Source organism: Natator depressus, chromosome 11 (assembly GCF_965152275.1).
Source record: "Natator depressus isolate rNatDep1 chromosome 11, rNatDep2.hap1, whole genome shotgun sequence".
In the NCBI taxonomy this organism is placed as follows: domain Eukaryota; kingdom Metazoa; phylum Chordata; order Testudines; family Cheloniidae; genus Natator; species Natator depressus.
In genome coordinates this window covers 27,627,413-27,653,302 of record NC_134244.1, presented here as the reverse complement: position 1 = coordinate 27,653,302, position 25,890 = coordinate 27,627,413, and the positions used below count along the sequence as shown (strand labels likewise).

The 25,890-nt window shown below is 40.9% G+C and overlaps 1 protein-coding gene across 1 annotated transcript in view; it reads left to right on the top strand.

Annotated features, from left to right (window-relative positions):
* Positions 1-25,890, top strand: part of NEB (nebulin) — a 196,328-nt gene that overhangs the window by 130,387 nt on the left and 40,051 nt on the right. The window contains exons 101-128 of the mRNA XM_074967337.1: positions 17-121; positions 1,121-1,228; positions 1,329-1,442; positions 3,743-3,940; positions 4,914-5,018; positions 5,535-5,639; positions 5,732-5,836; positions 6,224-6,331; positions 7,305-7,418; positions 7,750-7,947; positions 9,174-9,278; positions 10,281-10,385; positions 10,881-10,988; positions 11,764-11,871; positions 14,011-14,118; positions 14,650-14,754; positions 14,845-14,949; positions 15,146-15,244; positions 15,518-15,628; positions 15,804-15,908; positions 16,823-16,927; positions 17,677-17,781; positions 19,482-19,586; positions 19,896-20,000; positions 20,734-20,838; positions 20,999-21,103; positions 24,137-24,241; positions 25,737-25,841. Of these exons, the coding sequence (XP_074823438.1) occupies positions 17-121; positions 1,121-1,228; positions 1,329-1,442; positions 3,743-3,940; positions 4,914-5,018; positions 5,535-5,639; positions 5,732-5,836; positions 6,224-6,331; positions 7,305-7,418; positions 7,750-7,947; positions 9,174-9,278; positions 10,281-10,385; positions 10,881-10,988; positions 11,764-11,871; positions 14,011-14,118; positions 14,650-14,754; positions 14,845-14,949; positions 15,146-15,244; positions 15,518-15,628; positions 15,804-15,908; positions 16,823-16,927; positions 17,677-17,781; positions 19,482-19,586; positions 19,896-20,000; positions 20,734-20,838; positions 20,999-21,103; positions 24,137-24,241; positions 25,737-25,841 (3,159 nt within the window). The remainder of the gene's footprint in view (positions 1-16; positions 122-1,120; positions 1,229-1,328; positions 1,443-3,742; positions 3,941-4,913; positions 5,019-5,534; positions 5,640-5,731; positions 5,837-6,223; positions 6,332-7,304; positions 7,419-7,749; positions 7,948-9,173; positions 9,279-10,280; positions 10,386-10,880; positions 10,989-11,763; positions 11,872-14,010; positions 14,119-14,649; positions 14,755-14,844; positions 14,950-15,145; positions 15,245-15,517; positions 15,629-15,803; positions 15,909-16,822; positions 16,928-17,676; positions 17,782-19,481; positions 19,587-19,895; positions 20,001-20,733; positions 20,839-20,998; positions 21,104-24,136; positions 24,242-25,736; positions 25,842-25,890) is intronic.

Sequence of the window (25,890 nt, the reverse complement as noted above, 5' to 3'; positions counted from 1 at the left end):
TTATTTTCTTCTTTAGCTGAAATACAAAGAAACATTTAACCTTGACAGAGGCCACTTCATTGGTTCTGATGACACTCCAGCATTGAACCACACCAGAGAGATGTCTAAGCTCTATAGCGATGTAAGATTTGGTAAACAGCATATCTAACTGACTGAACTTAATTTTATTATATATTCATGTTAACTGTAATTGCCCAGTGGATAGAGCACTGGACTGGAACTAAGGAAACCTGAGTTCTATTCCTAACTTTCCTACTGGCCTTCTGAGTTATCTTGGGCTAGTAACTTCCTTTCTGTGTCCCATCTATACTTACCTTCCTTTGTAGAGTGCTTTGAGATCTACTAATGAAAAGTGCTCTACACCGGCAATATGTATTATTATTACACATATTTTGCATGTAGAAAAATGTTTTAGATTTTGTGAAACATCTGGATATATTGCTGATGAAACTTAGTTTTATTTACTGCTTAAAGGCCAGATTGTGAACCCTTTATTCACATTGCTGAGCAGTTACTCATGTGAGTAGTCCCATTAACTTTAATGGGTGAGTAACTATACCTGCCGGGGTCAGTAATTGCTCATCGATATGAGTAAAGGTTTTACAGTCTAGCCCTAAATTATGTTTATCGTATTTAACACATGTTAAACATCTGTCTGGAAAACACCTGTCACATAGGGGGGGCTACCATAAATAAATTCTAATAATAGGACTTGGCAGGTTTGCAGGTTTGTGAGGCATACATCTGGATATACATCTCTTCCAATTCCAGGTAGTGCTTTTATACCAGGCTTCCCATTTAAATTATGAAAGGAGGATATAAATATTAGAGGCCATAGCCCCAAATCAGGAAAGCATTATTACTCAAGAATGAACGCAAAGTTAAGCTTGTGCTCAAGTGCTTTGTTGTATTGGGACAGAGATTATGATCCATTATTCACACTGAGAAACACCTTACTTGGTGAGTGATCCCACTGACTTCACTGGGGCCATTTGTGGAGTAAGGTACTACTCGGTAAGAGGGGAAGAAGCTGACTCTACATATTTTGCTAATGTGGGTATGTTTACTGGAAAATATACTGTACATTTAATCAAAATCTATATATGTTTTCTTTGTCTAGAAACGATATAAGCATTCATGGGAAACTGGTAAGGCTATAGGCTACACTTTGCCTCCAGAGTACATCCCTATTGTTGGAGCTAAGCATGCTGATTATATTAACAGTGAGGTTAGTATGAATCTTCTTTTAATTATATCCTGCATATCTTTTTTTTTGTGGCATTGCTTATTTTAATGATCTCAACAATTTCCATGTGAATGTTTTGCAGCTTAAATACAAAGAATTCTATGAGAAGCAGAAGGGCCATTACCTGGCTGGGAAGCATATCTCCGAATTCCCCAGTGTCATTCATTCTCTAGCTTTCCAAAAACTAAGGAGTGCGGTGAGGGTTTTTTCTTGCAATATTTTCTCTTTTCCATATTTAGTGTGTGCCTAACTCTGATCCTACAATCCCATCCACATGAGGAATTTGCACATAAAAGGCCTTTAAGATTTAACATCTAGCTAATATTACTGTATTGATGAAATCAAAACATTATTTTATATTTGCATATCTTTTTCTGAGCCATGGGTATTTAGCCAGGGATAAACAATTATATATGAAACTAGGAAACTAAGAGGAGAGGTAATGAAAGATTAGATATATTAGAATAGAAAAAAACATAAGCTTTTACTGTTTGCCATTTACTCCTGGGGGAATTCTGTGCCACTGCGCATGTGCAGAATTCATGTCCCCCGCAGATTTCTTTGCTTCCCCACAGAAAATGACTTTCTGACAGCGAAGCTGCAAGAAAAGTCAAGCATCACTTCCTTGCAGCGCAGATGCAATGTTTTAGACACCCAGAGCACCCGGCAGAGAGGTAAATCACTGTGGGGCTGGGGACACCCCAGCCAGTGGCTCCTACCCAGAGCCAGGATGAGCTGCTAATCCCAGCTGGGCTGGAGGCAGGAGAGGTTGGGACTTCCTCTTCTCCTACAAGGTGTGGCTGGGGCTGTGTCAGACCCACCTCCAGAAAACTCCCCCAGCTGCAGGAAGCTCAGCATCCTCCACTGCTTCCTGCCCCCATCACTCCTCAGGTGTGGTGGGGAGGAGTCACTGTTCAGGGAGCTACTCCCCCATCTGCCCAACCCCTGTGCATCCAGACCGCCCATACCCAGACTCCCCTGCCAAGCCTCACCTGGTACATCCAAAACCCCCCATGTCCTCCATACCCGAATCCCACCCCACTGAACTTCAATCCCTGCATCTGGAGCCCCTCTGCACCCAGACCCCCTGCTTTAGGACCCCCACCCCTGCACCCAGACCACCCCCCACTGAGCTCCCTGCACTCAACCCCCCACCCTGATGCCCCACTTCCTACATCACCCTGAGCCCGCACATCCAGACCCATGCCACTGACTGCCAACTAGCTGCACCCAGACCCCCACTCCACCAAGCCTCACTTCCCCAGCACCTAGACCCCCCTGCTGAGAACCCACACCCAGACCCCTTGGGTGAGCCCCAACAACCTTCATCCCTGCAGAGACCCATTGCCCCTGGACCTGGACTCCCCCCCACTGAGCCTCTGTGCATCCAGATCCCCCCACTCCTAGACCCCCCATTGAGCTGCCTGTACCCAGATTGTCCCACACAGAATCCTCTCATCCCACTTCTGGATCCCCCCACACTGAGCCCCTCCACACTTGGACCTGCCTGGTTGAGCCTACCTGCCTCACACCTGGTGCAGAGGAGCATGGCTCCAGCATGTTTCTAGGGCAGGCCCAGGCCTTATGCTGTGTCGAGTGCAGCCTCACCGCTGCGTCCATGTTCCAGGAGGTCGAGGGGCTGCAGGGTGATCTCCCACCTTCGTGCAGCCAGTGGCCTTTGCTCCCCACTGCCATGCTGGAGCCTCTGCATATATTTATTGACAAATAAAACTTGCAGAATTTTAAAATATTGTGCGCAGAATTTTTTGATGCATAATTTTTTTTTTGGCACAGAATGCCCTCAGGAGTAGCCATTGTGTGAAATCTGAGCAGAGAGATGTACTGTATTGCTCAAGCTACCATAGCTTACTAGAGGATTCTGATTAGAGTTAGGTGTTAGCTAGCAGCACGTGGTGTAGTAGGCCTGTTAACTCTAGCAGGGAGTTAACTAGACAGTGATATACATAATGGTCAATCTGTTACCACCACTACCTCACCACTTCATAATCTCCCAAGGCACACATACAGTTACAAACAAATGTAGTCACTAATATTGTGCATGCAGTTAGACAGGGAGATCTAGCTAGCCATGTGTTAATAAAAGATTTGATGAAGAATAAAAACAGTGCTCATGACCACAAGAAATGTTGTTTTCCCGGCCTCATAGATTAAAAGTCGTAGCTGGAGTTTAGGACTGCTTTTACCTCAAAGTCTCATGCATTTTCTAACCAGCTGTGTGAATCTAACAGGACAAGGGCCACTCCTTCTCTTATAGCAGTCCAGTAGAATTAATTTTAAACATTTTAATTTAATTATTAAGTATTTCTTCAGCATTATAGGCTCAGTCCTGATCCCACTGCAATCAACAGGAGTTTTGCCACTGAGTTGAAAAGGTGCTGGATTAGACCCTGTGAGATAGCTCTGTTTATAGTCAGAGCTGTGCCTGAAAAATACACATTTTTACTCTCTACCCTCTCCCCCATACTTCCTTTCCAGCTGGCCTACAGAAAGAATTATGAAGACACCAAGGCAAATGTCCATATTCCAAGTGACATGTTGAATCACCTGTTGGCTAAAAAGTGTCAATATATCCTCAGTGATCTTGAGTACAGAACCTACCTCCACCAGTGGAATTGTTCACCTGAAGAAAATGATGTTGTTCTAGCCAAGAAAGCCCAGGAGATTTTGAGTGATGTATGTACCCTATTTAGTCATTCCAAGTTCGGGTAGCTTCACAGCCTTTGGCTAAATGACTTTTTTTTTAAAAAGTACTTAACTGTGCTTCCAAATTGCTTAATAACATCATTTAATTGAATCTGCCATAATGTTCAGGGGGGCTTTAAGCAATTTCTCAATGGATTTTTCGTGAGCTTGTTATTTATTATTTGGTTTGAAAATTGGAAAAAAGTTAAGATTTACAGGCCTAATCCAAGTCCACTGGAGTCCACATTAGGTTTTTTTCCCTAGCCTTCAGTGAGCTTTGGGTAAGGTCCTACAGAAACACACAAACCTGACTTGCGTAAGCATGCCAGTAGCTTCTAACCACTAGGGTTGGCATGTTGGGAATATAAGATGTGGTCAAAGCACTGCAGTGATCCTCAGGCATCATCATGCTCCCTTTGGACTGCTCTAACTTACACCGGGGCCAAAACAGCTCCCAGAAGCTCCTGGAATCAGAGGAGTGCAAAAGTGGTTTACCTGTGCCTTCCACCTTTGGGTGCTGCACCAAGGATAGGGATCAAAGTCCAGTACACTGGTACAACTGACCAAACAGTTTGGAAAGCACTGGTTTAGTTGACCATATAATTGTACTATTAAATCAATATGAAATGGTCCTTTTTACCCAAAGAAGTCTGATTACATCTGAATAATCTGACTCTACATGCTGTGGGTTGCCACTTTGTTTTACTTTTACTTCTCATATTAATTCCTGTAGAAAAAGCTGAAAATAACACAGACTAACTGTGCTGTTAAACACTTTCCTTCATTCTCAGATATAAACTTTCAAAACTGATTTTAATCAGTGAATAAGACTGGGTCACAGCCTTGAGTAGCATTCTGCCTTGCTATGTGGGATACATGGGTTTGATATGGGGAAGATGCAATTACCACCTTTCAGGTAGGGTGCACATTTTCTGGGAACTGATTTAGTTTTTCTTCTCTACAGGTTGTGTATAAAGATGACTTAAATTGGCTGAAAGGACTTGGATGCTATGTCTGGGACACCCCACAAATCCTGCATGCTAAGAAATCATATGATCTCCAAAGCCAAGTAAGCAAATCTTCCTTAAATAAGAAGAGATAGTGGGCCACATTTTTATTTCATTTACATTCCTTGGGGTTTGCACCACCATAGCTGCGAGCAGGGCTTGATGCTGTACAGTATGCTTTAGATCAGCAAAATAAAAAAGATGCAATGTAGTCTTCCAGGCTTATCTGATAGAGACATCATTATTTCCTCCTGCTACTGAAAAAAGCAGAGAACCAAGGAGAACTGAAAAGGATAGCAGTTTAACAGAGTTTGAACAAGCAAGTTTATTTTAATCTGAAGATGGCGAGATTGGTCTGCTTGGATGTGGACTTTCCACTGCTGAAATTTCTTCATGTGGAGTGATCAGCTCCCAAGACTTCTTGCTGTTAACATTTCGGAATAAACATTATAATACACAGCATAGAGGCCTATTTTAACAAAGGGAATAGATGGCTGATGGACCTGGAAAACATGATGAAGTTGCTAGGGAAGCAGGTCTAGTTAGTCTCAGAACACTTTTTGTCTGTGTTTTCTTAGCTGAAATACACAGCTGCAGGAAAAGAGAATTTGCAGAACTACAGTGCCGTTACCGATACACCGCTTTATGTGACTGCGGTCCAGAGCGGCATCCATGCTAGTGAGGTGAGTCATTCCCCTTTTTCCACCCAGAAGCTTTCCCCCATTCCCACAGATAGTTAAAACACAGTGAATTAATCACTATATCTTTCTTAAAGGTGAAATATAAAGAAAATTATCACCAAATTAAGGACAAATATACAACTGTGGTGGAAACAGTGGATCACGAAAGAACCCAAAATCTGAAACATCTTTTTAGCAATGTGAGTGTTTTTAACTCTTTTGTTTCTTTCAAGGAGCTAGTGTGATGGGATTTATTTTGTTTTTGCAAACTCCTTAGTTCCAGATACTAGGCAAAATACAGTGTATTGATAAGCTGATTCCCTGTATCAAAGTACAATTGGGGACCAATTCTTGCAGGAGACTGGGCCCCAGTGGATGAACCGTGGCTTTTGTCACTCATGGAATGAGCTTTTGAGCCTGGTGGGTGATTATTCTGAACCAGCATTCAGTCTACTGGGCTTGAGTAAGAGTTCAGAGGTCTGCCGAGGTCTAAGTTAAGATACAAAGGATTTTGAATGCTTTCCTATACTGTGTATTACATAAGAGTTTTGAAAACCATATTCAGAGATCTTTGTATCCCCACTCAGAACCTGTACAAGGAAGCCTGGGATAAAGTGAAAGCCACTGGTTACAAAATATCCTCTGATTCCGTCTCTCTGTCTCGTGCCAAAGAACTGAAGCATAATGCTAGTATTGTAAGTGAACGTCATGTTTTAAGCTTCTCTATCTTTGCAGCTCATTAATGCTAGCAATAAAGTCCTTTTCTGCTTTGTATTTACATAGTACAGCTGTACAAAAATTTAATATTGCTATTTATTTTTATTTCAAATGTGTGTCTGTGAGTAGGTACACAGTCATTCATGCAAGTAATTTCTTCTTCCCTGGCAGCCTTATTATCTATTGACCACAACCTGGTTCTTGCTTGAAACAACACCCTTCTCAATCTTTCTACCAAATACTTCAATAAAAGATTGGTGACTTATATCCCTAGCCAAAGTTTGCTTTCAGCAACTTCTTTGCTTTTTATACTTCCAATTTTTAGATGTAAGACAACAGGATCTAAACCTCTGGCTAGATTTGAATTTGAGATACTGTTACATTTGGTGGATTTAACCACATAGGTTGAACTAAAGACATAGTTCTGTGATTAATCTTTTGATGAGCAAAATTCACATTTTGCGGTACTGTTGGAAAGCTCTTCCTGACAATCACTATACAAGACGTATGCTAGATGGGCCTCATTCAGCAGTCCATCCTATGCAACAAAGTACTTAAACATGTGCTTGAAGTTACACATGTGCTGAATATGGATGGATTCATGCACATGCTTAGCTGCTTTGCTGAACTGAGACCCATAAAAGATAGTTCCCTTCCTGAACATTTTTATATTGACCTCTGTAAATATAGAGAGCTGGAATTATTTTCTTACAATAAATTTATCAATTCATTTATTCCTGCTCTTTTACAAAATTCCTCTGGAAGTAGTCGTTATCTATATGACATCATAGGTACACCTGACAAAACAGAAAACAAGACCCTGCCCTGAACTGCTTTCAGTCTCCACTGACTTCAAAGGAGTTGTGCCCACTTCAGTCACCAGTGAATTTGTCTCTAAAAATGTAGTTGTCTTCCTGGAGGAAGTCATTTTATCTCCTTGTCTCTGCTTAGGTCAAGTATCGGGAAGAATATGATAAATTTAAAGCACTTTACACTCTACCCAGAAGCGTTGAAGATGATCCCAACACAGCAAGATGCCTTAGAGTTGGCAAGCTTAACATTGATGTAAGGCTCTTTTTTAAAATTTCAGTTCTCCTGATAGTCCAAGCAACCACATACATTAATCAAGATTTCATATTTAAATATGTGTGTGGCAACTATTGATATTTACTAAACTTTCTCCAATATGTATAGAAATATGTTTTTGTTTGTTTTGCTACAGCCTTTGGTAGTGTATCTGTAGAACAGGGTCTACCCTACAAAAACTACCATGTTAAAGACCCTACTTATAACATGAAAGTTCTTGTTCTAACTTCTGTTGCATAAGAAAATCAACAATTTAAAATGACGTGTCACTCTTTTCTCCCATTATTAACATAATATTTTAATTTCACAGCGTCTGTACAAAGAAGTCTATGAAAAGAACAAGGCCAAAATCCACATTCTTCCAGACATGGTAGACATTGTAGCTGCTAGAGCCACACAGAAAAAAGTCAGTGAAATTGATTATCGCCTACATCTCCATGAGTGGACCTGCCTACCAGACCTTCAGATCAACGCTCATGTTCGAAAAGTCACTGACCAGCTCAGTGAAGTAAGCCTACAAATTATATTCTGTTCAACTTTCAAAATTCAAATTATATTCTGTTCAACTTTCAAAAAGATTTCTATTGTTAGCTTCTGTCTGTAGTAGGTGAAATTGTGTTGCAGAAAAAATGTTGGAATGTCTTGAGTTTGCAATATTTGTGCATTGTTTTATGTCCACACATAACAGCTGTCCAAGACTGTTTAAAAATATTGCTTATTCCACAGGTGTTTAGCTTAGATCAAGCCGAACAGGTACAGTCTGGTTTCTCCCCCGTATAAACATCGGACCACAGCACTGCAAGTCTAGTGATCAGACAGTTCTCCAAACTCCTTCTTATGTTATGTTTATAAATTACCCAGAGTAATTAATCAATAGTGCTAAGTACTCTGGAAATTTGGATGCCCCGGATGGGTTGACCCATGCGGCAAAAGGCTCTCCATGATTGCTCCAATAGAGGGGCAGGCCAGAGTAAGGGCCATAGCATCTGTGTTTCTGCAAATCCAGTGGCCGCAGTAGAACATGCAAGTGTTATTTATAGGCAGTAGATGGATGCAGCTCAGTTACTCTGTCTATATGCAGGTAAAGTGAATTTCATCCACAGAATAGATACACACACCAACAAAGTTCAGAATTGCAGTCTTTTTTCAGTACTTCTTTCTTTTTATTACTGTCTTTCATACTGATAAGTATAGCAGCTGGAAACAGGGACTGTGAGAATTCCTTGCATTAGCACAGGTTTATGATCTCTCGGAAGATTTGTGTTTTCTGCTTAGTTTCAGAAAATACAAATTTTCACACAGTTGCTTAGATTTTTTACAGTATGTTTTAGTTGTATTTCCTTAAAAAAAAACACTCAGATTTTGAAAAAAAAATTGCCCAGAATCTGAGAGAGACACTAATCATTTGTATTTGGCAAAATTCCCTGGATTTTGAAATGCCCTGTCTATAACTCATTTCGGCAGCAATGCATCATTATGCAAAATACAGGTTAGTTGAAAGCCTTCCCGTCAAACTACTTCTAATTGTATAGTCTCCCTCACCCTGCACCTGCAGTTCAGTTAAAAGCTGAAAGAACCAATAGCACTTGTTGTACCAGGATCCAGGCAAATTAGTTTCAGAATATTGGAAAAGATATTTACTATTGAAAGCTGCCATCTAGGGTTAATATGTAGCTAAGGGATTAAGCTGTAGTGAAATTCTCAAACACTTCCTTGTTTTCTGTAATACTTTAGATTGTATACAAGGATGACCTCAACTGGTTGAAAGGCATTGGCTGCTTTGTTTGGGATACTCCTGAGATTCTGCATGCCAAACACGCATATGATCTTCGCAGTGATGTAAGTTTGAACTGTCTCTAGTTTGGTTCCGCTTTTCAGTTTGCTTCACATCTAGTCTCACTCTTTAAAATACCATGGGGACGAAGCCTGGAAGGGCATTGCATTTCCTCCTTACACTGAAATGTTCAGGTTGAGTTCTTTAAATTTTATTGATTTGCAATAATTAGGTGTTGTCACATAGCGCCGCCCCCGCCCCCACACACAGGAAAGCACTTAAGCATTTGTTTAAGTCCATGCCTATTCAGAAAAGTGCTTAAGCCTCATTGACATTAGTGGGATATACATGCTGAGATTCTCTCCTGTAAAGGGAATGCTTTACTGAATCAGGGCCACTGATTGGGTGTGGGAGAGGGCTCCGGGCTGGGGCAGGGAGTTGGGGTGTGGGCTCTAGGAGGAAGTTTGGGTGTGGGAGGGGGCTCAGGGCAGGGCTGGGGTGCAGGAAGGGGTGAGAGGTGTAGGCTCTGGGTAGTACTTATCTCAGGGCTCCCTGGAAGCTGTGACAGGGCCACTGTGCTGTGTATTCTGTACAGCAGCACTGAATGAAAATTCATACAATCTAGAAATAATATGTCATTGATTTGATTAGTCAATTTTTTTTAAGGCAAAGTTTTCTTACTCATTATTAGCTGAGGATTAAGCAGTTGAAGTAGTTGTAGATAATGGTTTTGATTACAAAGAACACATCTCCTCAAGAGTTTTTATTTAGAATTTTTGGGGCTCATGGTTTTATATGGTACATACAAATAATTAATGACAGAATAGTTATGTTATTGAAGTATTATTGAAGTATTCTAATGTTGTGTTATTGAAGTATTCTAAAGTTCCCCGAGTGCAGTGCTATGACTGTTTTTAGCTGGTAAAATGTCTCACCTGAGTACTTTTTTCTTTTCTTTTTGCTTAAATATAATTTACTTTACTGAATTACTAACATTGTGCATAGGCAAGTTGTTTAATTAAACAACCAGACTTACAAAAATCAAATTGTTTTCTTTCTCTCTGCAGATTAAGTACAAATCTAAGGCAGAGTCAATGAAGAATGAATACACCATGATCACTGACACTCCTTATTATGTCCAGAATGTCATTAGTGGCAAGAATCTGAGCGATGTAAGTATTTATACCACATTTGATCCCTGTATGATATGTATCGTGTCTCAATAATTCCAATAATGTAACATTTAATGACATGTTGGAATCACTTCATGCTGGTCCACGACCACCCTTTGCTATACCATCAATAGAATATTAGGCAACAGCTGGTTTCAGCAGCATGGCAAGCATGTTCTACATGGACATACCCTGAATGTGAAGCTTTTTCCTTCCATATATTTCAAAAGATGGTCCTGTTAAGCCTGCAAACACTAATTGACCCACAATAAGTTAGACCAGGAATTCTCAAACTTCATTGTACTGTGATCGCCTTCTGACAGCAAATATTACTATACAACCCCAGGAGGGAGCCTATAACCTGAAGCCCTCGGGCACTGGGACTTGGCGACCCCATTAAAACAGGGTCGTGACCCACTTTGATTACCGCTGGGTTAGACAAACACCTATCACAAAATGGTATCAATAGGCTAATTGGTTTTTCTTATTTCCTAGGCTGTCTATCGCCATGCATATGTGCATAACATTAGAGGCAAAATGACCCCCACAGATAAAACCGTGGACTTGGTGCGGGCAAAGCATGCTCATAATATACAGAGTGAAGTAAGTATCAAGTTTTCATTTCTAATAAGATACTACAGAATAATGGCCAACTTCTGCTGTTGGGTGTCACATACGCTTGTTCAACTCTGTTGGGAGCTGTGAGTGTATATTTCCAGTTTACAAAACTCCAGGGAATTCTCCCCATTATAACTGGTTATATTCTCTACGATTGTTCTCAGTGAAGATGCCAGCTCTGAATGCAAACCTTTCACAGCCAGCAATACAATCTGTGAAGCTGTCATTCTCCTTGCTGCACTCCAAGACTGGAGATCCAGAATACAGTCTGTTCAAAGCCACCTGTCCAAGACCCACCCAGCATTTCTCCATTGCATTCTGGGTTTAGAGACAGAGAGTTCATTTTCTCCACACCTCTTCCTTATATCCAAAACCCAGCGTATGTGATGATTTCGGCTTTTCCTCTGGCCCATCCTGGCTAGACTGTACTGAATTGCTCTAAAATTAAACTAAAAAATCTCTGTGAATGTACAAGGATACCTGATGTATCTCTATTATCTGTATGCCTCAGATGACCTCAGTGGAGTTAAATCAGGGGGGGCTTTGGCCCATTGCAAAGAAGATACTTGCTATGCAATACCAACAAACTTCCTCACATATTTTATAGACTAACCAATTTATTTGAGCATGAGCTTTCGTGAGCTACAGCTCACTTCATCGGATGCATCCTTTTCTTTTTGCGAATACAGACTAACACGGCTGTTACTCTGAAACCTGTCACATATTTTATGTAATTGTAACTCTTTTACTTTTCCTGCAGAATCTGTACCGAGGGGCTGGTTTACATGCCCTCCCCACTGGATACAAACTCCCACCAGATACTCCAGGCTTTAAGCTTGCTAAACATGTCCAATACATAGGCAGCGATGTAAGTAATATACTAAGTTGTTTTAAGATATGATTTGCAAGAGAATATTGGTTATCTCTAGGCATCCAATGTGAACATACAATATTGCTATATGGAAGTTACTATTCAGCTTTGCAGCCGATTGTGTTTGCCCTGAGTATATGTAAAAGCTGATGAACTGTACAGAGATCTGAATATTTTGCTATCATGACATAAATTTCCCTCTGATATTTATACCTTATCAAATGCATGAGAAGTGAAACAAAATCACTTATCGCAACAGAAATAGCTCCCTAAAGGTTAGTTTCTGCTACATCATTTTGAGCCACAGAATTCAAATGTGCCATGATATCTCTCAGAGTTAGCATGATATGTATCCATTAAAGATCTGTGGCTTATTTTCCATAGTTCAGGATTCATAAGGGTCACATTTTGGGCTTGATTTAATCCTATGTCAGTGGGAGCCACCTTGCCCCAGGAAAAATTAATCCCTGAGGAAGGGCAGGATAATCAGGATGATCTGGTGGGAGAGCATGGCTTTGATTTGTGCCGGGGTACCCTTCTGGCAGAAGCTCTCACAGAGATAGCTGAATCAGCATGGATTCACCAAGGGAAGGTCATGCCTGACTAATCTAATCGCCTTTTATGATGAGATTACTGGTTCTGTGGATGAAGGGAAAGCAGTGGATGTATTGTTTCTTGACTTTAGCAAAGCTTTTGACACGGTCTCCCACAGTATTCTTGTCAGCAAGTTAAGGAAGTATGGGCTGGATGAATGCACTATAAGGTGGGTAGAAAGCTGGCTAGATTGTCGGGCTCAACGGGTAGTGATCAATGGCTCCATGTCTAGTTGGCAGCCGGTGTCAAGTGGAGTGCCCCAGGGGTCGGTCCTGGGGCCGGTTTTGTTCAATATCTTCATAAATGATCTGGAGGATGGTGTGGATTGCACTCTCAGCAAATTTGCGGATGATACTAAACTGGGAGGAGTGGTAGATACGCTGGAGGGGAGGGATAGGATACAGAAGGACCTAGACAAATTGGAGGATTGGGCCAAAAGAAATCTGATGAGGTTCAATAAGGATAAGTGCAGGGTCCTGCACTTAGGATGGAAGAATCCAATGCACCGCTACAGACTAGGGACCGAATGGCTAGGCAGCAGTTCTGCGGAAAAGGACCTAAGGGTGACAGTGGACGAGAAGCTGGATATGAGTCAGCAGTGTGCCCTTGTTGCCAAGAAGGCCAATGGCATTTTGGGATGTATAAGTAGGGGCATAGCGAGCAGATCGAGGGACGTGATCGTTCCCCTCTATTCGACACTGGTGAGGCCTCATCTGGAGTACTGTGTCCAGTTTTGGGCCCCACACTACAAGAAGGATGTGGATAAATTGGAGAGAGTCCAGCGAAGGGCAACAAAAATGATTAGGGGTCTAGAGCACATGACTTATGAGGAGAGGCTGAGGGAGCTGGGATTGTTTAGTCTGCAGAAGAGAAGAATGAGGGGGGATTTGATAGCTGCTTTCAACTGCCTGAAAGGGGGTTCCAAAGAGGATGGCTCTAGACTGTTCTCAATGGTAGCAGATGACAGAACGAGGAGTAATGGTCTCAAGTTGCAATGGGGGAGGTTTAGATTGGATATTAGGAAAAACTTTTTCACTAAGAGGGTGGTTAAACACTGGAATGCGTTACCTAGGGAGGTGGTAGAATCTCCTTCCTTAGAGGTTTTTAAGGTCAGGCTTGACAAAGCCCTGGCTGGGATGATTTAACTGGGAATTGGTCCTGCTTCGAGCAGGGGGTTGGACTAGATGACCTTCTGGGGTCCCTTCCAACCCTGATATTCTATGATTCTATGAACATCCTTTGGAGTCCTCAATACACCACCTACCCATAAAGATTTTTAAAGGTATTTAGGTGCTTACAAATGCAGATAGATGCCTAGTAGGCTTTTCAGACGTGCCTAGGCACCTACTCTCATCTGAATACCTTTAAAAGTCTGGCTTTGTGCTGTACAGAAGCGCCAACCCTGAATGTAGTCCTTTATTTATATTGGCTGTAAATAGTAGTAGATAAGCAGGCATTTATTACAGATGCCGTCAGAAGCCAACACCATATATGATTGTTCTTACACCCTTTTATTTTAAAACTTCTTTTTTAATTTTACAGCTTAAATACAAAGAAGCCTATGAGCACATCAAGGCTAAAGGCTACACTCTTGGACCCAAAGCTGTTGGCTTTGAGTATATAAAGAAAGTGAATAAAGTTCTTAACGAGGTACTGTAAATGTTAATTATATATGTTTGTATTAATGCATCATTATTTGATATTGCTGGTGTATAATAAAATACATTACAACATAATTTCATAAAACAAACTAGCTGCTATTTAATAAAAGCTGTTGAGAAAGTGATGTCTCTGTGCTAGTGAGATCCATATTTTCAACATTTTTTGGCCCAAAGCTTGCAAAAAAACCCACACGCTTTCTTAACCATTGATTTTAACATGTGCTTAAATTAAGCATATGCACAAGTGTTTCCATGATCTGGGCCTTAGATTCTCTGTAACACATTCCAAGATGTTAATAGAATAGTTGTTGTGAAGTGTCTTCACCGTGTAAGAACCAAACCTTTCTAGTAAAGTGGTTCCATCTTCTCCTGTCCTTCTGTACTGTCTAGGGCATGGAAGTAGAAGGAAGTCTGGGGTTAACAGAGCAATAGCTATTTATTTTCTGCTAACCCGGATGCTGTATGGCTTTCTTTTAAGAGTTCTGTTTTAACACATGGAATACTCTCTCCTTTGGTGCAGAGGCTGTATAGGGAGATATACCACAAAAATAAGGACAAGATTCATACCACCCCTGACACACCAGAAATTCGCCAAGTCAAAGCCACACAGGAAGCTATCAGTGATGTATGTCTCATTTTTCCATTTTATTAAAAGGAGATGCTTGGTATATTCAGCGTGATTAAATATGTGTCATATTTTCCCTTTGTCTTTCAGCTGATCTACAAGGCAGATTTCTTTAAGATGCAGGGACACTTGATTTCCTTGCCATACACCCCACAAGTGATGCATTGTCGCTACGTTGGAGATATCACAAGTGATGTAAGCAAATATACCTTGCCTTTGAATGTGATGGGCCAAATTCTCTTCCTAGTCACACATGTGCAGATGTCAATGGGAGAAGAATTTGACTTGACATTTAAATTATGTACAAGCTAAAATAATGTGATTGTTTGATTATTCACTTTTTTCCAAAAGGATCAACTTTTAATTTTCTGTTATTATGATTGCTTCACAGAATAAATACAAAGAGGATCTACAGTGGTTGAGGGGCCTGGGTTGCTTCCTATATGATACTCCTGATATGGTCCGTGCTCGTCATTTGCGGGAACTTTGGGTATGTTCTTTTTTTCTGACACATAATTTAACATTGATTCATTATTTACTGATGCACAGTTGTCAAGATGATCTGTGGTAGGTGCTACATCAGAATGATTAAGGAATTCAGAGTGTTTCATGCCGTGCTGCTAGACAACTGATTCAAAGTATTAGCAATAGAGTGTGATGCCGTTGTATCATGGGTTACCCAGGTTAGGGTCCCCTGTACATTTTCTATACACTGCTGAGAATACTGCAGCTTCCATATACGTCATGTTTATTACCTTTTCAGTCTAATTACGTCTACACCAATACGGCAAAGAAGATGCGGGATAAATACAGTGTGGTTCTGGACACTCCCGAATACAGGAAAGTTCAGGAGCTGAAGACACATTTGAGTGAGGTAGGTATTGCATTATTTTATCTGTTCAGGTTGGCAGTGATCAAAAGAAGCTCAGATCATCTCACTGGCTTTCCTGATGTATTTTAGACCTTAACCTTTCCCAGCTTTGATTAACTAAATGCTAATTGAACATTTGTAACAAAGGAAATAACTGCCAGGCTTTGTCTCCTTCTAGGTGGTTTACAGAGCTGCAGGCAAGAAGCAAAAGACAAAATTCACGTCAATCCTTGATACACCAGATTTTTTACGAGCCAAGAAAGGACAGAAAATACAGAGTCAGGTAAAAATCCTTCCTTAATAGAAAAGGGGCTGGGAATCTGTGTTGATTGTTGAATCCATCTTACTACAGTGCTCCCCACAACCCTTCTCATGTCAACCTAGAAATCTTAGGGATGGCTTGTAATGATTAATACACATTTTCAAATGACAACATGATTCTCAAGCTCATGATGTTTCTTTAACAAACATGTCCAGTTCTGTTCATCTGAAGTAGCAGAAATCTTTATTAAACCCCAATACAATTCCATTCAAATTCTCTAAAATCCAAGGTAGCCAATAAAATCTGTCTTTATTAATGGGCTCATTAGCCAGGTAAAATGATGACATTTTTTAATTGCTGTGCAGTCTGCCAAGTGATGTGAAAAACCTGCATGTACAGTTTAGATAAACATGTAGGTCTAGTGTGTGTGTGTGTGTGTGTGTGTGTGTAAACACAGGCAGAGGGTACAAAGAGTTCCTTCTCCCTTAGTGCTGCATGTGGTTGTCAAAGCCAGAAACTTGCTTTTAATTAGTGCAGCTGCCATAGGTGTTATTAATTTACACCAGGGTATGTTCCCTGTAGTTTTTCCAGTTCCTAAAGGTGAAACCCTGATCCTGTAAATAATCAGTAATGTTTTTTAAAGATGGCCCAGAATAAAAGCTCTTGATAAGGGCCATGTGAAGGTCACTGCTATTACGCTCATTTGGGATTTTGATTTGTAAATATTTTGCTGGCATTTATGGAGTAGCCAGAGTATTGAGATAGAAGAAGGGTGAGGTGAGGGAGGACCTAGAAGATGTATGAGTGGATTACATTTTCACGGTGACTGTGTGTGCGTACGCATTTTCAGCACACAGTCATTTTGTAGGGTTCCCAAGATAAAGTTTGTTCAGAAAATATGTTTCTAACATTCTGTTTTTCTTTCCTTGTCACAGTACTTGTATGTAGAGCTAGCCACCAAAGAGAGACCCCATCACCATGTTGGTGATCAGACTCCAGCCTTAACGCTTGCAAAACACGTGAAGGACATGGTCAGTGAGGTAAGATACCTGCTCCCATCTTCAGCACAGTTATGCTAGTGAAGGTTCCAATTCTAACATTACTGGGGTGGAGTGTGTAGGGGTAACAGAATACACCTTTATTTTATTTTAAATCTTCTGATTCTTAAGTATTACATTTCCTTGTATGATCCCTGGGTAGTTTTTCATTTAATATATAATTCTAACACATAGAAATGTTTTATAAAAGAGAAAAATCATCTGCTTCTAAATGCATGTCTGTAATATTCAGACTTATGAAGCCATAGACGTAACATTAGCACTGCCCCCCCCCCGTAAAGAAAATAAAATAAACCCTTTACGGGCTACATTAATAAATACAGGAAACACTGAGTTTGGAACAGAAGCTGGTTTTTGTGTTTATTAAAAGTGGACAAATGTTGTCATGGTACAAAACTACTCATTAAAGTGATGATCAGCAACTGTGATTTTTAACGCTAGCCCCTACCCCCAAATAGAAAATGTTGTCCACCCTTCTGTAAGGCATCATGCAGAGCAGATTGATTAGGACCTGGTTCTACACGGTGCTGAGCACCTTTCAGGAGCTGCTGAGCAACTTCAACTCCCATCGACTTCAGTGGAAGTTGAATGCACTTAGTATCCTGCAGTAATGACGGTCAACAAAGTGTACTAAATGTAGCTTCCCTGGGTGTTAACACAAAATCAGCTGGGCAAATATCTTTGTAACTAATTATATTTTTGTTCTTTTCTCTCCTGCCATCTGATCTTAGAAAAAGTACAAAGCCCAATATGAGAAGATGAAGCACAAGTACACAACTGTCTCTGACACGCCTATCCTCATCAGGGCGAAGAAGGCTTACTGGAATGCTAGTGATGTATGTACCCCGCAGACATCATCACTGATACTTTCTCTCATCTTTTGATAGAGCAGAAAAGGAGCTAGGGGGAAATGAACAAATGGCAATATATAAAATAAAGACTGCCCGTGCATCCAGATCCCACTATGGTGCATGCTGTATCTGTCACTCCATCTCCATGCTGATTTTAAAATGATGTCAGTGAGATTCCTATGTTTAGACTCAAGGCATCATATATCTTTTTATGTTTTGTTTTTTTCCAGCCAATCTTGTGTTCAAATGTGCTCGTCAAAAAAAAGGAAAGAATGAGAGGGAGAGAGAAATAAATCGGGACAAAATGAATTGCTTCCCCATGTGACATTTACAAATAATATAGATTAGAATGAAAGTATTGATGCTGGAAGCAAGCACAGAAATGCTTTTATCCCACTTCTTCATCTCAATGCTGTTTGAGGAATAAATCTCAATCCTCACTGAGAGTTCATTCCCTTTTACTTAGAATGCAGATTCATTAAAAATCAGTTTCTGTCTGAGCTGACCTGGGTAAGGATTTGAGGATGAAGTTAGTTTTTGTTTCAAGTGTGGAATATTAATTTAAAGTTACTTGTAGAAGTGTTCTGTTATATAATGAGATCTGTGGTGCACATTTTTGATTGCAGATTGCCTCCTGGGCTATTAAAAGCCTGAAGGGCCATATGTATTGGTCTGTCCATCAGGTCAACTTGTTCAGTTACACATGTCCAAAATAGAAAGGCAAAAGACCTCAGCTCTGCACTAGTGATTGGAGCTTTTGCACTGTGAAAAAGCTTCCCAGCTCTCATGCAACCGAACTCCCTGTGCTGGATCTGGGTTTCTTCCCTGTGGAGGCTGGGGAATTTCCAATAAACTTCAAAATGGAATGACCTTCTTTCTTTCCTCCATTCAGGGCAAGCTTGGGGAAAAGGATGGATGTTTTTATACCAAACCCAGCACTCATTGCTGTCGTGCAGGGTACTTCCGTGCCTTTCTTCTTCATCTTCGCTCTTAGGGCACGTCTGCATGGGCAGCGCTGCAGCGGTGCCGCAGTACCAGTATAGGTGGGCCGCTGCAGTGCGTGCGGTGAAGACGTTCTGTGCCGATGGGAGAGGGCTCTCCTGTCAGCACAAAAAAACAACCCCGCGAGTGGCAGAAGCTGTGTCGGCAGGAGAAGCTCTCCCACCATCTTAGCACTGTGCGGACGAACGCTGATGTCGGTGTAACTTGTCATATGTCGCTGAGGGGGGTGGAATATTCACAACCCTGAGCAACATACGTTTTGCCGACATAGGCTGTACTGTAGACATAGCCTAAAGGTGAGTAGGGAAAATCCCTGCTCTGATGGGCCTAATCTTTCCTCTCTGACTGAGTTCCAGTTTGGATCTCAGTCAGGCAGTTAATTTTGGGCAACAAAGCTTGTTAAATTTTCCTAGGTGCCACATTAACATGATGGGAGCTGATACATCCCCCTGTGTCCTTCTCATGAGTCCAGTTTCCATAATGAAACTGGGTGGAACTTCACCGGTGGCAATGCGTGACTACACTTATAGAAAGGACGTGTTTTTGTTGAGAGACCAAAAATAAGTTTCTGTGGGCGAGCAGCTATGGAGGCAGTTCTGGACTTAAGAGAGGCCTACACATTTAGCTTTAATAATTGCTAGCAGGCTATATAACTAATTTGTTCATATTTTTCTTCTTATCAGCTGCGCTACAAAGAGACCTTTGAGCAGGCAAAGGGTAAATATCACACAGTGAAAGATGCCTTGGATATTGTCTATCATCGCAAGGTCACTGATGACATCAGCAGTGTACGTATACAGCATTTCTAGTCCCGATTAATGTTTGTCATTAACTGTACGAAACTAGAGCTTTTATAGTTAATTCCCTCCCACTGAAAGATCCTGGGCCTAATTCTCATTTACAATATAAGGCCACTTTGCATTGTTAGAATGGTGTAAAAGGTTAATGTAAATGAGAATCAGGCCCCACATTTTAAGGACGTCTTTGGGGAGAGTCAGTAGTGAGAAGTAGGAATGTCATAAAATTGGGTGACTAATGTGTTATGATTTTGAACTGTTTTACAACATTTACAACTTTCTTTTCAACTCCTTTTATAGGTGAAATATAAGGAAAACTATGTGAGCCAGTTGGGAATCTGGAGATCTATCCCAGACCGGCCGGAGCACTATCATCATCGAGCAGTCACAGATGCTATCAGCGATGTGAGTTTGAACGGTTATTGTATATTAGACATTGCATTTTTAAAGCAGGTGTCCAAAATGGAGGCCTCTGCAGTGTCACTTAACTCCTCGCAGGTATCTTCTGCTGACATGAAAGAATGATCAGTTTCACGGTTGCCTGGCATGTTTTCGGAATCAACAGAGCAAATCAACTGAATAAGGCCACTTCCTATTGAAAGCAGTGACAAAACTCCCATGGACTTCAGTGGAAGTTGAATTGGGCACGATTTCTGTTGCTTGAACTTGTTTGTCACATGACAAGCCCCTAGCAGCACTTTAGCAGTCTTTCTGGCTTATCACAACATGCGAAAGACACTGGTGCTTTTAACTATCTTAGTGGTGATTTTTTATGAGCATGTTATTGAGACATAAAAACAATGCTCATTTGTTTTCATGGCTTATATTTAATATGTGAAATCCTGTGGCAACGCTCCCACTGGAGTCAGGATTTCATCTAATGACTCTGGGCCGGGTTGTGCTCTCAGTTACAACTGTGCAACCCTAATGATTTAACTGAGGGTACAAGCTGGCACCTTATTTGTATAAAAACAAATGTAGTTATCAAGGTAATTGATGCAGGAACTCACAGAACTATTACTATTGTGTGTTAGACTTAGATCTGGATGGTATTTCAGCATTAATAGAATGCTAATTTTTGTTGCCATTTGAAATTATTCCAAGTTTTTAAATTTATCTTCTTACTTTCTTTCTACAGGTTAAATACAAAGAAGACTTATCATGGCTCAGAGGCTTTGGTTGTTATGCCTGGGATACTCCTGATCTTGCTCTGGCAGAAAAGAACAAAGCCCTCTACAGTGGGGTAAATAAATCTCTTCATGACATTTGGAAGAATTTTTTCAAAGTTTGGTTTTGTGATGATTCCACTATTCTTTTGATGTAGACATTTTTTCAATTCATATTTTTTCATGGTCTTTCTTTTAATTTTACTCTGGAATGACTAGTTTCTTTGTTTTCTCCAGTGTAAGTACAAGGAGTCATTTGAAAAGACGAAGTCTCAGTTCGAGTATGTAGCAGACTGTCCAATTAATAGGCATTTTAAACATGCTACTCAGCTAATGAATGAGGTAAGTACAGTAACAGACCTGGATAGCATATCATGATGAAGTGGCATCTCAAGGCTCTTCATGATAACATTAAATTAAAAGTTCATCTGTCTTGCATAGTGGAAAATACATTGAAATAAACAAAAAACTACTGAAAACAAATGTGTCTTAAAGTTAGACCAAAATGAAGAAGGGCAGGGATGTTCTTGATATCTATAGTGATGAGTAGCACAAAGTAGGTGTATTATAACTAAAACAGAGTAACCTTTTGACCCACATTTCAGCAGTGAAAATGCAAAGAGCTCTTTCAGCTTCTGACCAATAAAGAGTCAGTAACTCAGAAAGGTATCAGTTTCCTTTTTAGCAACAGGGCTTTAAATCAGTAAAACTTGACTTGTGATTATCTTGTGAAAATGGTAAAGAATCACACTGAAAAAAGAACTTCAATAGCATTAGGAAAACAATACTACCCACAGATCTATTCTCTTGGTTTGAGTATTGGTCTGCTAAACCCAGGGTTGTGAGTTCAATCCTTGAGGGGGCCATTTAGGGATCTGGGGCAAAAATAGGGGATTGGTCCTGTTTTGAGAAGGGGGTTGGACTAGATGACCTCCTGAGGTCCCTTCCAACCCTGATATTCTATGATTCTATGATTCTATCCATCTCTGTGTTTCACCACAGAGCTTCAGGCTAGAATTCCCCAGCTCCTGCTGCAGATTTAAAGAAACAATGCACAATGGTAATCAATGCAATTGGGCTGAGATTAAAGTAGTCTGATAATGTAGCCACTGTGACTCCTAGAATAGATGCTGTATTTTATAAATGATGGATTAAGCCCTTTTCAAACAGTTCTAGACATAGTTTTTGTCATCTTAAAGCTGGCGTACAGATCTCCAGAATATAACCAAACTCAACCTCTGGCACTTTTTGACATGACAGTTGATGTTCCGAATATAGCATCTAGATATTTTATTTTACTCGGCTCACACTTCTCACAGTGGTCACCATTAAAATGTCAACATTTAGTATCAGATACAATACAGTATTTCTTCTTCTAGGTATAGGAAAAAATGATTGTATTTCCGGAGCCCTGTGTCATAATTGTTCACAATTGCAGATATTACAAAGAACCAGCACATGCCAAAGTTCTTTTGAATGCAGAATGGGTGTTACAAGGCAGCTTATGAGAGGGTTGTAGAAAGGGGTTGTAGTCTTTCTTAAGTTTTACCTTGTACCCTTAAATATAAATTTGGGAATTTCTTTATAAATAAGGCTACAATTATGTCACGGAGGTCACAGAACTCAAGGAATCCGTGACTCCCAGAGAACTCTGTGACATTTTCTACCCCAGGGCTGGAGTTCCCAGCTGGCCCCTCCACAGCTCCCAGCACCTGCCCTGGTGGGGGGGACCCTGCAGCTCCCAGCTGCAGTGGGGGGACCCTGCAGCTCCCAGACACAGCAGGTGGCGGGGGAACTCCCGTGGAGCTCCCAGCTGCTACGGCAGGCAAGAGGACCCCACAGCAGCCCAGTCCCCGTGGCAGGGGACGCTGGAGCTCCCACTCACTGCAGGTGGCAGGGAACCCCCCGGAGCTCCCAGCCACCACGGGTGGTGGTGGGGCCCCCAGAGCTGCTCAGCCGCTGCGCAGCGGGACCCCAGAGCTCCCATTCACTGTAGTGGCAGGGATCTTGGAGCTCTATCAGTGGTGGGTGCTGAACCCACCTCCCTCCCCAGTTTGTCAGTGATATTTTTAGTGAAAGTCAGAGACAGGTCATGGCTTCTGTGAATTTTTGTTTATTGCCTGTGACCTGTCCATGACTTTTAGTAAAAATATCCATGACAAAATCTTAGCCTTATTTATAAATGATCTACATTTCCTCTGTTTTTTCTTTATTTTTCTAATTTGGGTGAGGTACTGAACAGTATCCTTTTAAATATTAAATATTATGCACAATAAGATGTCAGCTTTGAAACTGTTATATCAATGTTTCTTTGTGCCCTCGCCTTTTTACTTTGCTACAATTTAATATACACATCTGAGTATGCTACAATTTAATATAGACATCTGAGTACGAGAAGAGGAAAGATAATTACAGTTTTGTTGTGGATGAGCCTAGAATCCTACTGGCCAAAAGAAGAGATGAACTGAGCAGTCAGTTACTGTAGCAGTGCTGACTAGTGCAAGCAAAATGTGGCTGGATAGCACACAACACGCATCTTAATCTGCCTGAAATGTCTATAGCCAATGATGTCATAGTTTCACCTATGATATTACAGTGTTCTAGTTCAGGGTTATCAGACAGTATCTGTTTTGCCACCCAAAGACCACAGCTGCTTTTTGAGTTAACTAGACTCTGTTGTTTCTCTATGTATTCTCAAATATTGTGCATCAATTGATATTTACATGAGATGTTTCTCACAGAGACAAGGTGGGGGAGGTAATATCGTCTATTGGACCAGCTTCTGTTGGTGAGAGAGACAAGCTTTCAAGCCTACATAGTGGAAGTTGGTCCAATAAAAGATATTACCTTCCCCATCTTGTGTCTCTAATATCCGGGGACTGATAGGATTACAACAATCCGATATACATCTTTCTTACTTACAGTCTGATCCGGTGTCCATTGAAATCAATGGAAAGAATCTGATTGACTTCAGTGGATGTTGGATCTTGCACTTATTCTTGACTGTTTCTTTTCTTTTCAATGACTTTTACACTTATTTTTTCCATCTAATTTGCAAATATAAGGCCACTGTGGGCTTGTTCCATTGGTTAAATGCTCTTTTGGTCTAAGATTTATTCTTATTTTCCAAAAGGTGTTTCAGTGTTTTGATTGTTTTAAGGAGTTGGTAAATCATTGCAGGCCCTACAATCTGGCACCATTAATTAAAAATACATGTTTAAAATTATATGGCTGTCCAGGCGTGCAATGGTGTGAGTACACATATTATGCTTGCCTAAATCGCATCACTCTGCATGTGACTGGAATCTAAAGCTGTGCTGTTGTTCGTTGGCTTCACAAGTATCTTTTGTGCTTCATTGCTCTTTTCATGGACAGAAAAAATACAAGTCGAGTGCCAAGTTGTTCCTGCAACATGGATGTAATGAAATTCTGAGACCAGATATGCTGACAGCGCTTTACAACACAAACTTGTGGAGCCAGGTAATGTGAATGGCTGCTATTGCAGGAAGGCACTATATACACTGTTTAGCTGCTTGACTTTTTATCATCTTAATATTTATGAATTCTCTGAATTTCTACTGATCTTGAGCTCTAATGTTTCCCCATGCATTTGCTACTCTTTAGTTGGTAATGGAGCATCTGAAATTATACCTATTATACCCTAAGCCTGATCCAGCTCCCATAGGAGCCTGAACTGGCTTTCCATTCATCTACTGGCCCATATTATAACCCTCAGTAAAAAATGAACATAAGAACGTCCATACTGGGTTAGATGAAAGGTCCATCAAGCCCAGTATCCTGTCCTCTGACAGTGGACAATGGCAGGTGCCCCAAAGGGAATGAACAGACAGGTTATCATCAGGTGATCCATGCCCTGTCACCCAGTCCCAGCTTCTGGCAAACAGAGGCTTGGGACAGCATCCCTGCCCATCCTGGCTAATAGCAAATTGTGGCCCTATCTTCCATGAATCTATCTAGCTCCCTTTTGAACCCATTATAGTACTGGCTTTCACAACACCCTCTGGCAAGGAGTTCCAGAGGTCGACAGTGCGTTGCGTGAAAAAATACATTCAGCCTCATGTGAACTCCTCTCAGGTATTTCTGCTGAAATGAGAGGAGTTAAGTGACACTGAGACAAGTCTGTTCTGAGTGTTGTTTGTACGCTCTTGTCTTTATTTTGTGTCCCTTGCTGTTCTGGTCTCTAATGCATGCATTATTTTCTCATTTGTAACCAAAATATTCTCAGTTTGGATGATTCAGGGAATAAAGTGAGAGTTAGGTTTTTTAAAAACTCTGGATTTCCTCCACCTGTCCCTAGCCCATCTGTAGTAAATTTTCATTCCTTGTGCCCAGTCCTGCTCTCAGTGTATTTGGTGAGAACAGGATTAGGCCCAGAGCTGGACAAAATGACCCTTAAAAAAACTATACACACATATTTCAAGCATTGTGATGGCATTGGTGTCCCGATATTGTTTCTCACTCAATGAAATATTTAGAGGGTTTGCTTGTTCTAGTCTGCCATGTTTATATTTTCCCAGACCTTAATTAAAGTCTTCAGCCTGGTACTGATTTTAAAAGGGAATCTGGTCCAGTGTGATTAAAAACAAAAGCAGCACTTTCACTGACCTCACAGAACTGCTTAGAATCCTTTTGAATCTCAGAGTTCTATTTTAGACCTTCAGGCCGATGTAGTTGTAGCCAGACTGCGGAGCTCTTATTCACATTGAAATCCTCATGAGACCACATGTGGGAGTAACTCACACAAGCAGGCCCAGATGCTCCAATATAAATAAGAGCTTCATGCAGTCTGGCTCGTAGGGCCACATTCTGTCTGTGCATGTATGCCCAGCTTCCACTGACTTCAGTGGGAGATGGGCCCATACATTGCAGTACGCAATCTTAACATGATTGCGTCTCTCCTTGAAAATGTTTTCTTGTTTCGTCTAGTTAACGTCCTCTTCTTTCCCCCCATTAGTTCAAATACAAGAGGCAGTATGAAATGCAGAAGGACAAGTTTACTTCAATCGTAGATACCCCAGAACATCTGAGGACTGCAAAAGTCAACAAGCAAATCAGTGAGGTAAGTATAATTACCATAATGTCATAATGCTAAATATATCTTAAGTCTA